Source organism: Ambystoma mexicanum, chromosome 4q (genome assembly GCF_040938575.1).
Source record: "Ambystoma mexicanum isolate Mex_15411 chromosome 4q, UKY_AmexF1_1, whole genome shotgun sequence".
NCBI lineage: Eukaryota > Metazoa > Chordata > Amphibia > Caudata > Ambystomatidae > Ambystoma > Ambystoma mexicanum.
In genome coordinates, this window is record NC_090928.1 from 1178788347 (window position 1) to 1178803610 (window position 15264).

The 15264-nt window shown below is 44.5% G+C and overlaps 1 protein-coding gene across 1 annotated transcript in view; it reads right to left on the reverse strand.

Moving 5' to 3' along the window:
- The window catches only part of GLP1R (glucagon like peptide 1 receptor), a 676904-nt gene that overhangs the window by 332583 nt on the left and 329057 nt on the right, over nucleotides 1–15264 (reverse strand). Inside the window, exon 3 of the mRNA XM_069607308.1 lies at nucleotides 1919–2072. Coding sequence (XP_069463409.1) covers nucleotides 1919–2072 — 154 coding nt within the window. The remainder of the gene's footprint in view (nucleotides 1–1918; nucleotides 2073–15264) is intronic.

Here is a 15264-nt window from a genome sequence, read left to right on the forward strand (position 1 = left end):
CCACCCAGAGCGGTTTCCATCTTGCAATGACATCAGAGACAATTCAGGTTTTACTGTCATGGTCTATGATAACTCTTAGGTGGAAAACATGTTGATACTCCCCAAGCCATCTACAGTTTTTGTTTTTTTGTTGTAAAACTGCAGCCATTGACCCAACACTTGCAGGTTACAGCCAAATGGCAGCCCATTCTGTTTCCAGCATTCGGTGGCCACCGATTCCTGTCAATAGTCGGTGAGCAGACAGACCATTTAGAGGACCACGCGCCACCTCCCTGGCAAGTATAGCTACCAGCCTTTAATGCTGGTTCTTGCGCAGGATCTCTGGGGCGTCAAACACAGGTGTCTGTAACTCAGAGAGCGGATTGACAAGGATGAGATCTTTTCAGGTCGTCCAGGGTCATTCAGAACTCTACTCACTACCAGTAAGGGTATCCGGTAATAATGTCCCCATATATATGGTGGCCAAACATAATGTCGCCGGGAAAAGGTTGTGGCAACATTATATATAGTGACCACATATAAGGCGTCAAGGGGAGTTGTGGTTGCAGGGTTGTCCCCCGCTCCCCTTGAACAAAAAAAGGTTTTGGGGGTCGCAGGGGTATCCCCCGCATGTTCAATGTAATAATGTCCCTTCAAAACACTGCGATTTTTTGGCAACTTTTTTGCCAGGCCACAATTTTGCAGTGACATTATTACATGGAACCGCAGTAAGACTGCCTTAATGTCCCTGACTAATTGCCTTCCGGACTCACCATACCTGTGAACCATTGTCCAACTTAGTAATAATAATGTATGTCTTATAAAGCCCTACACACCCATAGGTCTCAGAGCGCTGAAATAACAGAAGACATTATCTTTCAGAGTGGTACTCAATTTATCGACCTCAGAAGGATGAAAGACTGAGTTAACCCTGTTAGGACCCGGACCTGCCACAACAGGCTGCACACAGATATCAGGGGCGAGCGCTTAGCTCACTGTGCTATCTCAACGGCTAGTGCTGATAGTGGGAGTGGATGACCTGAGATCAGAGCAATTCCACATCTGGGTGTAACTGAATAGCCAGAAATCAGCCTTCATAGCCACCGACCAGAGGCCTCCAGCAGCCCACACCTTGGTACTGATCTATTGGCTCAGCCAATCCAGTCCGTAACCACTTACGTTTGCAGCAAGTAGCACTCCCTAAACCCTGTCTAAGCCTGATTCACACTAGTCACTGTCGTTGCATGGCCTGCCAGATCTCCTGCTAAACTGGCACATATGACACGCAGCGGCAAGAATTCAGCACAATGATCGAAGGCTATAGCCCTCATTATGAGATTGCCGGTAGGCTGCCAGTAGTACCGGGATATTATGTGCAGCGGCAGAAGGGTAATTTCCCAATTCCGTGGCTTCCCATAGGATAATGATATAGCGTGACTTGATTTTGACATTGAGGTGTAATATCTGTATTCAGATATTTACAAATGTATCCACCCTTTATTACCTAGCTGTTACCATCATAATATACCAGGTCCATGAGTATATAATTGACATATTAAACAATAGTGCATGAGAATAATAACACAAATCATTAAGACTTGGAGTTTATTGCCGTGGACCTTTCATTACCGATAAAGAAGAACCCAGATTGCAATAAAGACTTCCCAAAAAGCGAATAAAACATTTATGAACCACTAATATTCATTTTATCTGAGATTCGATATTGCTCGGAAGACAAGGGCAAGTTGGGCAAGCGGGGGCAGGGGAACTGCCTGGCGTGGTGGCGCGTGCCTGTAATCCCATCATGAGTGCGCTGCTGTTCGCATCCACTGGTGATCTGTGCTAGAGCTATTCTGATTATATTCTGTGTAACCCCAGAGGAGCGGGAAGGACAGGGAAGGAGACGAGGAAGGATGTCGAGAGGCCGAGGTCGCGTTACCTGGTAGGAAATGATGCCGTCCCACTGGTGGTGGGAGGTGGCGGTGTTGTACATCCACTTCAGCACGGAGTCCTTGATGAAGACGGACACTGCTCGCAGGATGAACGAGGCGAAGAGGTTCAGGTGGATGTAGTTCCGGGTACAGTGCAAATGTCTGGAAAAGGGTCACATGATAGAACACGCTTTGATTGTGGGAGTACAGACCACACATGTATTATTACAATGGTAATGCACACCCACAAATGCCCTTTTACTATGCATGCAGCCTACATGCCCACATGTCCCATGCCATTCGGGAGATGATAGTTCAGTCCTGTTTTTCTCTGAACTGTTGCCCTGGATTTCCTCTTATAAATCTAGGACTACAGGTCCCAGAATGCTGTAGTAATGATTGCCCCTAAATGGGGCACATTTGTGTGCGGGTGCGGTAGCCGGAGGTCCCAGTGGGGCAGACCGGGGCAAGAGGTTGAATTTTTGGAGTGCAAGGGATATTGTCCCTGCATTGTGCTGATTGTGTCTGTGGGGGTGCAAGGCTTTTCCATGTGGGTGTTTTAAGGAGCAGGGAAGTGTAGTATCGTGTATGGATGGGCTATGGTGCTGTTCTGTCCAATGGAACATGGGACCCTAGGGGTCTCTACATTCTGTGAGTGACGTCTGGAAGGGACTTCAGGACGGGAGCTGATACCTGGCGGATGCCAGCACCTTGCTCTCCGGCCTAACCACTTCCCCTGTAACCTGCAACTGTTAAAGAGGTTCCTTTTGTACTTGCCTGAGTCCTGCGTTGTTCCGGCTTCCTGCCTGACTCACCTGATACCCAGGAAACTACAAATGTGAAGAGAAAAGCAGGACTGGGCCAACATCTAATAAATGCAATGGGTCATGTTTGCACATACGGGAGGATAGCTCGGGGGCAATGCGCTACCCTTGGACACAGGAAAACGCTGCGCAACACAGGTTCAATACCGGGTCCGCCCTTAGAAACCTCTCGGTATTAAACGCGTTATAAATAACCTATAAATAATAATAATAATATGATGCTCTATTAAAAACACAACGCATTATGCTCCTAAAGGGACAGCATGTTTCATTCTAATTACTGATTTCCATTCATGCTTTGTCTGAGAGCAAAATATTAAATATAATATGGAAAAGATTATGCTTTTGTCACCCAAAAGGGCACTTTTTCGGATAAATTAGGACATAACTTTGGCCACTTAAGCTGCTCCCTAGATGGTCTTTGAGTCATGCAGGAGCTCTCTATCCTTTAAGAAGTAGTTGACTCTTTATCTTTCAAGTGACAGCACCCACCGCAGGTGCCATTTTTAGTTTTCTCCATTTGTCTGCGCGTAACTGCGGTCTATAAATCGAAACTATTGAATTGGAGTAAAGACTGTAGGGAAGTTGGTTGTGAGGGAGGAAACACAGCTTGTGGGCGTTGCTCAGTTATTTATCCGTCCATTGACTATTTATGGACATGCTAATCTCTATGGCCATGTTCACACACTCCCTGCCTCTCCCCATATAGAGCACATCCTCCTGGGATCTCTTTGAGCTAATTGTATAAAGCAGTAACATCAAACGTTGTGCTGTATATGGCCTGTGTTATTTCAAATCAATCACCTGGCAGTTAATGAGTTAATTACTGCTCTAAATGTGGTTGTGATGTAAAAAAAGAATTCTTAGAAAAGTATGCCTTCAGCCATTTAATTTATACGCACTATGTGTGTCCTTGCATCTGTTACTTGCATGGAAAGTCATAGTAAAATTACGCATTGCCAAAGCGAGAATTTTCCAGATGTTGCATGCTTATGGCCACAAATGAACATCATGACAGTGCCTGGCAAATGCCTATCCAATGCCTACACAAAAAACAAAACCATTGGCTCTGCCAATGCTTGTTCATTCTGGCAGCCAGGAAGCATTGGAAGCCAATTATGTGAAGAGCAGGTGCACATACACCATTTGGTTAGTTCTGGTATTTCATTTTGTGAAACAACCACATTGTGTCGATTGCGTCTTTTTTAACTTGGAAAATAACCTTCTGCACTGTCAATTTTATTAAACTTCTCAATCCTGGCGATTGATGAAACGTGTGCCTGCTTTGGTGTAAGACATTGGCCCTTCTCTAAAATGATGGTTTGACTACAAACGTAGGTTTCACTGAAATATTGATCAATATTTGAAATGATAACAGGTGTCACAATTGGCTTCCAACTTTGCTACACCTGTAAATGATAAAAACACGTGTGGCGCTTTGACAGTAGTTTATCTCTTGCTTGATGCGTGCCTTGGCTTAAATGTGTGCACAGCTCCCACAGATCAGCACTGACTTCTACATTTACTGCCAGCAATGCTGGCAGAGAGGGTGCCAAAAAGTGCACACTCACAATGTTTTTATTTATTTGTTTATACAGAGAGGAACAATGCTCTTTTGATCACAAAATAATGTACAATAGATACCAAATCAGTTTCTGAACAGGCTGTGGGGGCAGTAAATGAACAGTCACCGGGAACAATACATGGGTACACAAAAATTGATTAAGGACAACCCACATTAGACAATGGGCCTCATTGCAAGTCCGGCGGTAACTCTGCCGTTGCTACCGGCGAGTTGCCTTAGACCCGTCAAAAATTACTGCCGTCAAAAATTACTGATTTCCCGGTGCCACCGGGCTATTACAAGTATTTTGGTAATCTCCATTCCCCCAGAGTCCCAGAGGACTCTACGGGAGTGGGGACACAAAAGCACTGGCACCGTTGTTAACCGTTTGTCTACCGTGACCGCTGTGTCCGGCACAGTCAAACCTGTCGGGCACAGCAGCTCCGGCAGGCAAACCACTAGATTGCAAGTCCGGAAACAAGGGTGCCGGTGAGCTTCCTGACACCCTTATTTCCGGACCAGCAAACTCGGCATGAGGCCCAATGTGAATACAACAGTTAGATCTCTTAGACGATCTGCAGGAGACAGCAAATGGTGCATTTCAACAATCGTGTGGTGTGGCAGCACTGTCTACCGCTGCAGAAGAGGAATTGGTGTCTCTCCATTAAAACTGAATGCATTCGTTTTGTTCAAGCACCTACACATGCAAAAACGTCCCTTCCCCTGGTTTTATGAAGAATTGCCATGCTCAAATCTGGCAAACCTTGTCAACCAGGCACCAGTTCACATATGGAAAACACACTTGGTCCATGCATCACGGGAAGTGGGTAATCTAAAGCATCACTGTAGACTTGGAGTATCGGACAGTCTGGTTGAATGTACTTTGGCAGGATAGGATTTGTAAAATGTATAAAATCATGGGATTGGTGGCAACTAACACTTATTACTAGATTCTGCAGGTCTGGCTCACCTGAGGCGTTGTTACCTAGGCAACTGTGATTTCAAGAATCCTGATGTGTTAAGTCATTTAGGGTATTAATTGGTGGAGTGGGAAGATCAATCCATTATTATTATTATGACAATCAAAATTTGGTATGAAATAAAGAAAATATTGGCAGTGGGAAAGGAATTGTAATATAAAAAATCTTATTTTATTTATTGTATAAAGCAACGTGTTGATCGAATGAGCAAATACACATCATTTTTGGGTCTATAAAACACCGCCATACACCACAACCCTCCATCCACCATGGAGCCTCTGGTCCTCTCCAAAAGGCAGACCGGGTGCGGGGACGGGGTGGAATTTCCTGATCACCGATCGGATTTGCATATGCACACCTAAAACCAGAGCTTTTTCGGATGCCTGAAGGCTCCCACAAAGATGAAGTCAACCATGGAGCTCAATCGCCCGCAAGTGGGCCATCCTCTAACCAGGCCCCACCTTGGCAAGTACGTAGGTACCCCATACCACACTCTGCTTTAGCAGTATAGCCCTCATGTCCACCCATTTCCTCGCAACAACTCCATCATGGTAACAGGTTCAGTATCCTAATCTTCTATGAGTGGCTCTGCGCGTTTTTATAATTTACATTTCTTAGTTATAGTTTGTGCTATTTCAAAATATGTACCAATACATTAATTTATTCATTTGCCTTTTGCTATTGCACCATGGAACACTGCATTTACAGCAGAGTCTCTGTCCTATGCCAGGACTTTAAAGCTTATTTCATCTTTTCAGTGTACAATAGTTATGATGAAAACGTCCAGTACTGTGATGAATCGGATGGACTCATCACTGATTCCCCAGCAGGGACATCCTCACATGTGGCCAAGGGATGGCACCCAGTACCCAATCCTTACTCTGGGGGTAGTTACATGAGGAAGGATCACCTGGGAGGGTCAACTACTGAGGAGAGGGGATGATTCCATGGGATGAGATGCCGTATTCCTCTCTTTTCCCTTACAAAGACCCTATAACACCTAAGTTCTTGAAAGCTTGTGGTCACCCTATAAATCCTCTTTATTGTGAAAATCAGAAGCTCCTTCCTTTATAACAATCTAGACAAAACCCCAGGAATACCTCAAACACTCACAACGCACCTAAAATATCTTCTGTTTCTGACATTTTTTATGTGAAATTTTTTAAGAACATCATTTTGGAAACCAAATAGCATCTATGGACTTCAGCTCCCATAAAGCCTCAGCACTGAGATGAAGAAGAGGAGGGAAGAGTTGATGCACACTAAGCAAAGTCCAAAGACTAACGTGCAGAATAGTTGTTTCATTCAAACTAAAGTGCCCTGGACATTTAAAAATGGTAAGCAAAGTGGTCAGCAAACCAGTACGGTCGAGAACCGGGGAAGGCACTTTCAGGCAGCTCGTGAACGCGAGTTACAGACACCGGCATGACGTGAAGGAAGGAGAGGCACAGCAGGCATACCCAAAGGACCATGGGAGCACGGGGAGTGATAGCAGAGTTCCTGGGGTTACGTATGAAGCAGGAAACAGCGCTCTCTGGTTTAGGCCACCGAAGGAACATGGCGACTGATCGTGGAGCTGCAGGAACCGCTGAAGAGACGCCCTCATTGTGTGAGAAGCCAATCCAGAGAGGAAGTTTCACCGCAGAAACACGCCATAAACTGGAGACTCCACGAACTACCAGTGAGTCTGCCCAGAGCCATTGGGGACCCCAGAGCTTACTGACAATCTGTCAATCAAGTGAATTAATCATGTGAGATTGATATTTTGGACAATACTCAAAGGCGATTTAAACACAGACAAAACTTAGTGTTAAGTCAATGTTTAAAAGGAAGAGGATGTTAATACCGACAAGAAAAGTGCAGCAACAAAATATTAACAAATACATATGCATGAGATGTCAATGTGGGGAGAGATGAAACAAGTGTTACCCTAAGTAAAGACATTGGATAGAACAAAGTAGATGCTAATGCGATGTAGTGAAAGTAATAGTGAAAGCAGTAAAGACGTCCTGGTAAAGAGAAGGCACCAGGCAGTTCACATTTGGGGAAAGATATCTGGCAGGGGAATACACCAGGGACTCTGTTATACTCAAGAGGAAGGAGGATTCCTTTCAGGGGCGTATACCAGGTAATCCACTGAAGTTGTGCAAAAGCCTTTAACATAGTGGCAAAGATACATAGCAGGGGAGTATACCAAGGGAACTAAGAAGGCAATAAAGAGAAGACCTGGCAGTCAAATATATCAAGCAGTTGAATCATATGAAGCTAAAACTGTTGTAAACTCTTCCATCTGTGGTATAACTGCATTTAGAAAGTCTGCCTAGTAGCATATCTGTGGTAGTTGCATTTAGAAAGTCTGCCTAATAGCATATCTGTGGTAGTTGCATTTAGAAAGTCTGCCTAATAGCATACCTGTGGTAGTTGCATTTAGAAAGTCTACCTAATAGCACATCTGTGGTAGTTGCATTTAGAAAGTCTACCTAATAGCACATCTGTAATAGTTGCATTTAGAAAATTTGCCTAATAGCATATCTGTGGTCTAGTTTGCATTTAGAAAGTCCGCCTAATAGCATATCTGTGGTAATTACATTTAGAAAGTGTGACAAATAGCATATCTGGGGTGTAGTTCTATTTAAAAAGTGTGCCAAATAGCATATCTGTGGTATAATTGCATTTAGAAAATCTGCCTTATAGCATATCTGTGGTCTAGCTTGCATTTAGAATGTCCACCTAATAGCATATCCATGGTGTAACTGCATTTAGAAAGTCCACCTAATAGCATATCTGTGGTCTAGTTTGCATTTAGAAAGTCCACCTAATTGCATTGCAGTGGTGTATTTCCATTTAGAAAGTCCACCTAATAATATATCTGTGATGTATTTCCATTTAGAAAGTCTGCCTAGTAGCATATCTATGGTCTAGTTGCATTTAGAAAGTCCACCTAGTAACATACCGTTGGTGTAGTTGCGTTTAAAAGTCAGCCTAATAGCATATCTGTGGTCTGGTCTGCATTTAGAAAGTCTACCTAATAGAATACCTGTGGTCTAGTTTGCATTTAGAAAGTCCGCCTAATAGCATATCTGTGGTAGTTGCATTTAGAAAGTGTGTCAAATAGCACATCTGTGGTGTAGTCGCATTTAGAACATCTTGTAAGAGGATTCAATTCAACACTACAGCTAAGTCAATGCCTAGTCTGGGATACTGAATGGAAACCCTTATTGATATATCTTTATGTCCAGTTCATGCGTTCTGGATGACTACCCCTATATAACACCCCTCTATTGGAATCCCCTTGACCCTACTGAGCCAAGAAGTAGTTCTGTTTTGCAAGTTAAAAGGTTTATTTGAGAAGTAAAGCAATATATATCTATCACACTTTTTAATAATTAATAATTGAATATCACACTTAATCTGATATGCTAAAGATTAACAACGGAGAATCTGGCACTAGCACACTTCTTGATAATCACTAAGGAGTTGACATGAAATGGATAAGATAGCAACAATACTTTTATGGTTTCAAATGGATGCAATGTGGAATGAAATGCAGTAAAGAAAATAACTTGATAGGATTTCAGCAAAAGACAATGTAATCACTTTCTTGGACAATTCACCCCCCCCCTTTATGCTATGCAAGGAAATGGAAGGAAGGCACACAGTTCTCAGAAATGCAATCAAATGTGATTCAGTTCACCCAGCAACTTAGACTACAGACGTTGAAAACACAGGCCCAAATGCTTTTAAATGTGCTGGCAATGATGTGAAAAATATGCTAAAATGCTTTTAATTCCCTCTAGGAGGTTCAGGGTGAGTGAAATCAAGTTAATATTAGTCCAGGCTCACTTTAGCAAGGATCTAGGAGTAATTGGTAGGTTAAACGAATTTCTGGCAAATGGAAGGCAAGCAGCAGCAGATTTTTACACGTGAAGAAATTTGCAAATCGCGGTAAAATTCGCGGTTGCGCTGGGCGCGATTACAGAGGAACTACAAGGACTATCACTATCGTTTTGGGGTCGTAGGACAGCCTAGGATCTCAGCTTCCAGATGAAAGTTACTGCAAGTCTCTAGCACAAACGGTCACGGAGATATAAGCGATTAAATAAAGGTCGTTTTTCAGATTTGAAATTTTAAAGTTCAAAAAGACAAGTGCAGCTTGCAACTAGAAAATGACAAGTGACAGCTTTACAAATGACAGGTGACAGTTAGGAGGCAGTTCTACTTAGATTAAAATAGAATTGAATTATATTATGTTAACTAAGAGATTGGTTCTGCCCAGTTTTCTAGGTACTCACACTATATTCTTGAGTGAAATGGGCCACGCCACGGATCTGGTCAGGTTTTAGACTGGACTCTGGTCTCTGCACTTCACAGTGATCTGGGTCAGCTCTCTCTGGTTCTGCTAACAGGTCAGCTCTACTCTGCTTCTGGTCTGGCCTGATGAATTTGAAGTCTCTATGTTGGCTCTCTGAAGGTTGATGGAGGTAAAGTATGGATTTTCCCGGCAGAGCTTCCAGCTGCAAATGGATTTGAAGGTCCCTATCTGTCCTGTCTCTCTGCTTTTATGTGTTTTTAAAATGGGTGTGTGTGAGCAGCATCACTAGCCAGCCCCTCTCCACTTATCATTGGCCAAGCTTTCATTTCTCCCCTGATTGGGGGAGCTAAGTTGTGTCAGAGTGATGTCATTTTACAGCCTGCAGAAAGTCCACTCCTCCTGTCAACTTGCACACAAATCTAGATTTGAACCAAATACATATTTGCAGAGGTACATATTGTTTTAAAATTATATGCACCCCTCACATATCACAGGAGGTATACCCTGTTCAAACTCTGCTCTTCCTGGGGGCTTGCATTCAGAAATGGCAATATTTGCACTTTTTAACTGATTTTGCAATTTCTGACATTAACCCAAATTTATACACATGTGCGCAAGGAGTATGGACATTAGTTGATGAAGTGTCAGATTTTTCACATGCACACATTTTGGTAATATCCTCTTTTCCGCTAAAACCCCCCTGAACATGCCACCGGTTCTAAAAAACCTCTTAAAATGTGGGCAGAAAAATCACAAGAATTATGGTGTCATTTAAATAATTTTCACAAGTCCGTACTATGAGTTATTCATCTTTTTCTAAAACCATATTCTGGCTATAGAGGTGTGTCTTTTCATGTCACATGGTACAGAAACCAGTCTTTCCAGTTTCTGCCAAGCTCAGAGACCCTGCCCCTCCCAGCTTCTACCAAGAGGAAGCTCCATTTACGACTCCCGCCAATAAAACATTTGCCTGAGTCAGGACAGGGCTTTGTTCAGAGCTCCTGTATTCTGTGGGGGTTCCCCTTAATTCAATTATCAGAGAGATGGCATATCCTTAGTGTGGCCAGTAAAAGGCAGATAGGCCTGGGAACACAGCTGTGACTCAAGTTTCACTCCTGATGGGGGTAGTTGCCAGGCAGAATTCAGTTCCTTAAGCCAGGTTTCAGATAAAATGTCACTTTTTGTTCCCCAGTCTAAGTCAAGACATTTTTTTACATATGCAGCTAGGATGCTGATTCTAAGTTTAAAACTATGACATTTAAACAATTGCAACCTATGTGACACTCAGAAGTAGGTCACTCAGTCAATTTAAACATTTAGATTTTTTTAGTGTCTTTCAGTCCACATTTACTTAAACTGCTGAAATCCACAGCTCAGCCAGTCTTGTTATACACCTTCAAGTCACTTCAGAATATAACTTTACATTGGATCCACCTCTCAGTAAGTCTTTCTTTGGCATGTTTTAGGTTCATTTATTCAGTTTTCTACAAAATCTTGTGGTTTTAAAACGCCGGCTTTTGGATAGTGGTGAGTACTGGTACTGCACCCCTTTTTGGGATTTAAGAAAATGAATTCCCAACAGTTATGGGTTTGCTTTTGGCAATCAGCATTGCCATTCCCAATGGTTTCAGACTACTGTGTGGGTAGTCCACTGGTGGTTTTAGGCAGTGCCCTTCTGTGCCCATAACATCGGCAAAAATGAGTGGCAGCCTATTCTTCATGCATTTCCCTGTGCATTTTCTGGGAAGCTCTGGCCATCATGATGTTTTCCATGTCAGTACTGCACAGTTTTGAGGTAGGGCTTGGATGCGTGGATAAAAACATCCCACAAGCCCCCCTTCTTGCGGTGGCCATCTGATCCTTCACTGGTGGGACCCGCAAGATCTGGGATGTTTCCTCATCTTCTTCCAATAGATGGCACAGTTCAGCATCTTTTTCTCCATCCGGTCGGATCGATCGGTTCTCCTCGCCGGTCCTGATGGGAATATTGGGCGGTACACTGGGCCCCCTTGCGTCATCCTCCCAGTCTCCGGATCGTCCTCCTTGTCCCGTCTCCAGGTTTTCTTTCTCCTAGGACGACAAAGGAAGAGCGGCAATACCTATTCATAGACATTTTTCCACCATTGTTGAGATAGTGGGGCAGCATATGCATTTCATCATAACGAAACATTACATTCTTATTTTGAAAAAAGAACAGTATAACTAAGAGACAGTTTCATGCAAATCACAATATTTTAGAGACTAGATGTGGTATGTTTTATGGTTGGAACTGAATTAGTCTGAGACAGTACCCGCTAGGATTCCAGAGGATTCCTCCAGTTGTTGCAGAGTGTGCCTGGGATGGCAACATTTCAACTGGTTTATGTGGACCCACTTGTCTTCCCCCTCTGCCAAACCGCCTTTGGGGATGTGGATTTTGTAGGCCACAGGGGAGATCTTGTCGATGATCTCAAAGGGTCCCTTCCATGTAGGCAAGAATTTCCGCTGTTTTGCCTGGTTTCTTTGGAAATTGTATAGATAGACCCGGTCCCCCACCTGATATTCCTTCCTGGAAGTTTTCAGGTCATAGTGGGTCTTCATGCTATCAGCCGATCTTTCTAGATTCCGCTGAGCGTAAGCAAAAGCATGTTGGAGGTGTTTCCTTAAATTCTCCACATACTCATGAGTAGTGGAGGCATTTATCAGTGTCTGCTCTTGGGTCCTGTAGAGCAAATGCTGAGGAAGCACCATCTTGCGCCCAGTCATCAACTCAAATGGTGACATTTTGGTTGCAGATGAAGGGGTAGATCTGATGGCCATTAGGACCAGAGGTAATCGGATATCCCAACTTGGCCCAGAATCTGCCACAAACTTCTTTAATATGCTCACAATGGTTCGGTTATATCTCTCTACTGCCCCAGAAGAAGCTGGTCTATAAGCAATATGCAACTTCCTTTTGACCCCCAGTATCTCCCACATCTTTGTCATTACTTCACTGGTGAAGTGGCTAAACCTGTCTGACTCAATCCTTTGAGGTAGACCAAAACGGGAAAAGATGTGGTTAATCATCAGGGCAGCTGCAGTTTCTGCCTTGCAATTTGGGGCTGGGAGACATTCCACCCACTTGGTAAACAAGCATGTCACAGTCAACATGTACTTATTCCCCCTAGCAGAGCGAATCACGGGGCCTACAAAGTCGATTTGTAAATCTGACCATGGCAGTGTCATCCCCCGCTTTTGGAGAGGCGCACGGTGCGTGAGGGATGATGGCTGAAATTGTGCACACACAAGACACCCCTTCAAGTATTGGTCAAGGTCCTGCCCCATGTGTGGCCAGTATGCAACCTCTCTTAAGATTTCCAATGTTGTGTGAAACCCCCTATGACCGGCGGTGGCCGCATCATGGGCGTGACTTAACATCAGGCTTCGGAATGAGGTAGGAACCACCCACTGATCATGGCCAGCTTTGGATTTCCTTACCAACAAACCGTCTTGGATTCGGAACATTTTTGGACATTTCATCAACACTCTTAGGTCCTCTTTCCCAATGTAATTGGTATCCGTCAGCGGAAAGTTCTCAGGGTCCTCAAGGTGTTGGTAAAACTTACCAATAATTGGATCCCCCTTCTGAGCGGTAATCAAATCAGCATCAGGGGTCTCCTTGCTCCATTGTGCAATTGAAAGGTCGTTGTGAGCATTTGTCTGGGACCTAGTGATAGCAGTGACCTGGATTTCCCCCAACAGGGACTCAATCTCAATTAGATCCCCTTGGATGGCCCCGGTTTTGGCCAGCTGGTCAGCTAAGTCGTTTCCAGTTTTGTCTGGTCCCTCTACTTTGGAATGACCCTTGATCTTTTTCCAATAGATGGTCATCTCATTCGAGGTGACCAGATCATCAATGTTTTGGATCAACTTCCCATGTTTCATGGGTTTGTTATTAGCACATAACATGCCTCTGGTTTTCCAATTAACCAGGTGCTCCACGAACCCGTTCCGTACATAATCCGAATCTGTGATTATGACCAGTTCGTGGAGTTGATGCTGGACAGCAGTGAGGATGGCCTGATGCACAGCCATCAATTCTGCCACCTGACTACTTCGGGGACCAATTTTGTATCCAGCGGAGGGTTCTGGGAACTCCTTCACCCATGCATTCCCTACGCCAGCCACCAGTTCTTTCTCCCCGTTGTTGTCAACATGGTAAGAGCATCCATCCACATAGACAGTGGGCATTCCCTCACACTTGTCCTCATCAAAGACTTTGTGTGGGGAATTAAGGTATGCCTCCGTGTTGTCCTTTATTTTTAGACTTTCGTCCTCGAGACAGTTTTCTCTGGCACAATCATGCAAGTCAGCCAGACCTTGCGCGAGGGGACTCTTCTTGTTTTGGCCATATCTGACCTCCACAGGAAAGCCTTGCATTGACAGAATCCAGGAAGTAATTCGGGAATTACTCACATTTCCGGCCCGGATTCTGTCACTTTGGAGATATTGCAGAGGCTGGTGTGGAGTCTCCACTATGATGTGTTCCCCCTGGATAAACGGGTGGTAATTCTTCAATGCCCACACCGTTGCCAGGAGTGCCTTCTCACAATCGTTGAATTTTTCCTCCACAGAGGATAAAGTTTTGCTCGCATAGGAGATTACTTTATTGACCTTGTCATGCTTTTGGTATAATACTGCCGTCAAGCACGTATTAGAGAACCCCGTCTCCAGGAAGAACTCCTTGTTTCTGACAGGGTAAGCTAGGCAGGGCGCTTGTGAGAGGCTTCTTTTGAGTTGTTTTACTGCCTCGGCTTGTTCTGGACCCCATTCCCACTTGACCCCCCCCTTCAGGAGATGAATCAGGGGTCTGGTGATCTCTGCGTAGCCCTCAATGAACTTTCTGCTGTAATTAGTCAGTCCAAGGAGGCTCCTTAGTTCCCGCAGAGTTGTGGGGTCTTTCAGTTTCTGAAGTGCTTCCACTTTCTTTTCCTGGGGACAGAGGCCCTGAGCAGTAATCTCATGCCCCAAGAAATTAACACGGGTTCTACACCACTGTGCTTTCTGAAAGGAAAGTTTTGCTCCGGCGGCCCTCAACTGTGTCAGAACATAACGGATCTCCGCTATGTGTTCCTCCACAGTTGAGCTTTTGATGAGGACATCATCTACATAAGCCAGGTTACCCCTCGCACCCAGGTCGGGCATGGCCTTATGTAGGAAAATGTTGAACTCATTACCGGAGTTAAGGTATCCGAAGGGAGTCCGGGTCCATGTATACTGCTGGCCCCCAAAGGTAAAATCCAGTTTGTATTGGTCCTCCCTGCTGACAGGCACGGTCCAGTATCCATTGGTCTGGTCTATTGCAGTGAATACCTGTGACCCCTGGATCTGGGCCAGCCCTTGGTCAATGTAGGGCAGAGGCCATCGGGAAGTATGGACCCGTTTGTTGAGCTCCCTGAGGTCGGCGCAGAGTCTCCACTGGCCGTTTGGCTTCAATATTCCCAGCACCGGATTATTGAAGGTGCTGTGGACGGGACGGATTATTCCCCGGGACTCAAGGTTCTTAATTATTTCAGTAAGGGACTCCATTGATGCGAGAGGCAAGCGATATTGCTTCACAAACACAGGAGTCATGTCAGGGTCCGTGGGGATTGTTGTTGTGTGGATGTCGGTGCGACCACAGTCATATGAGTCTACCGCAAAGAGATCTTGG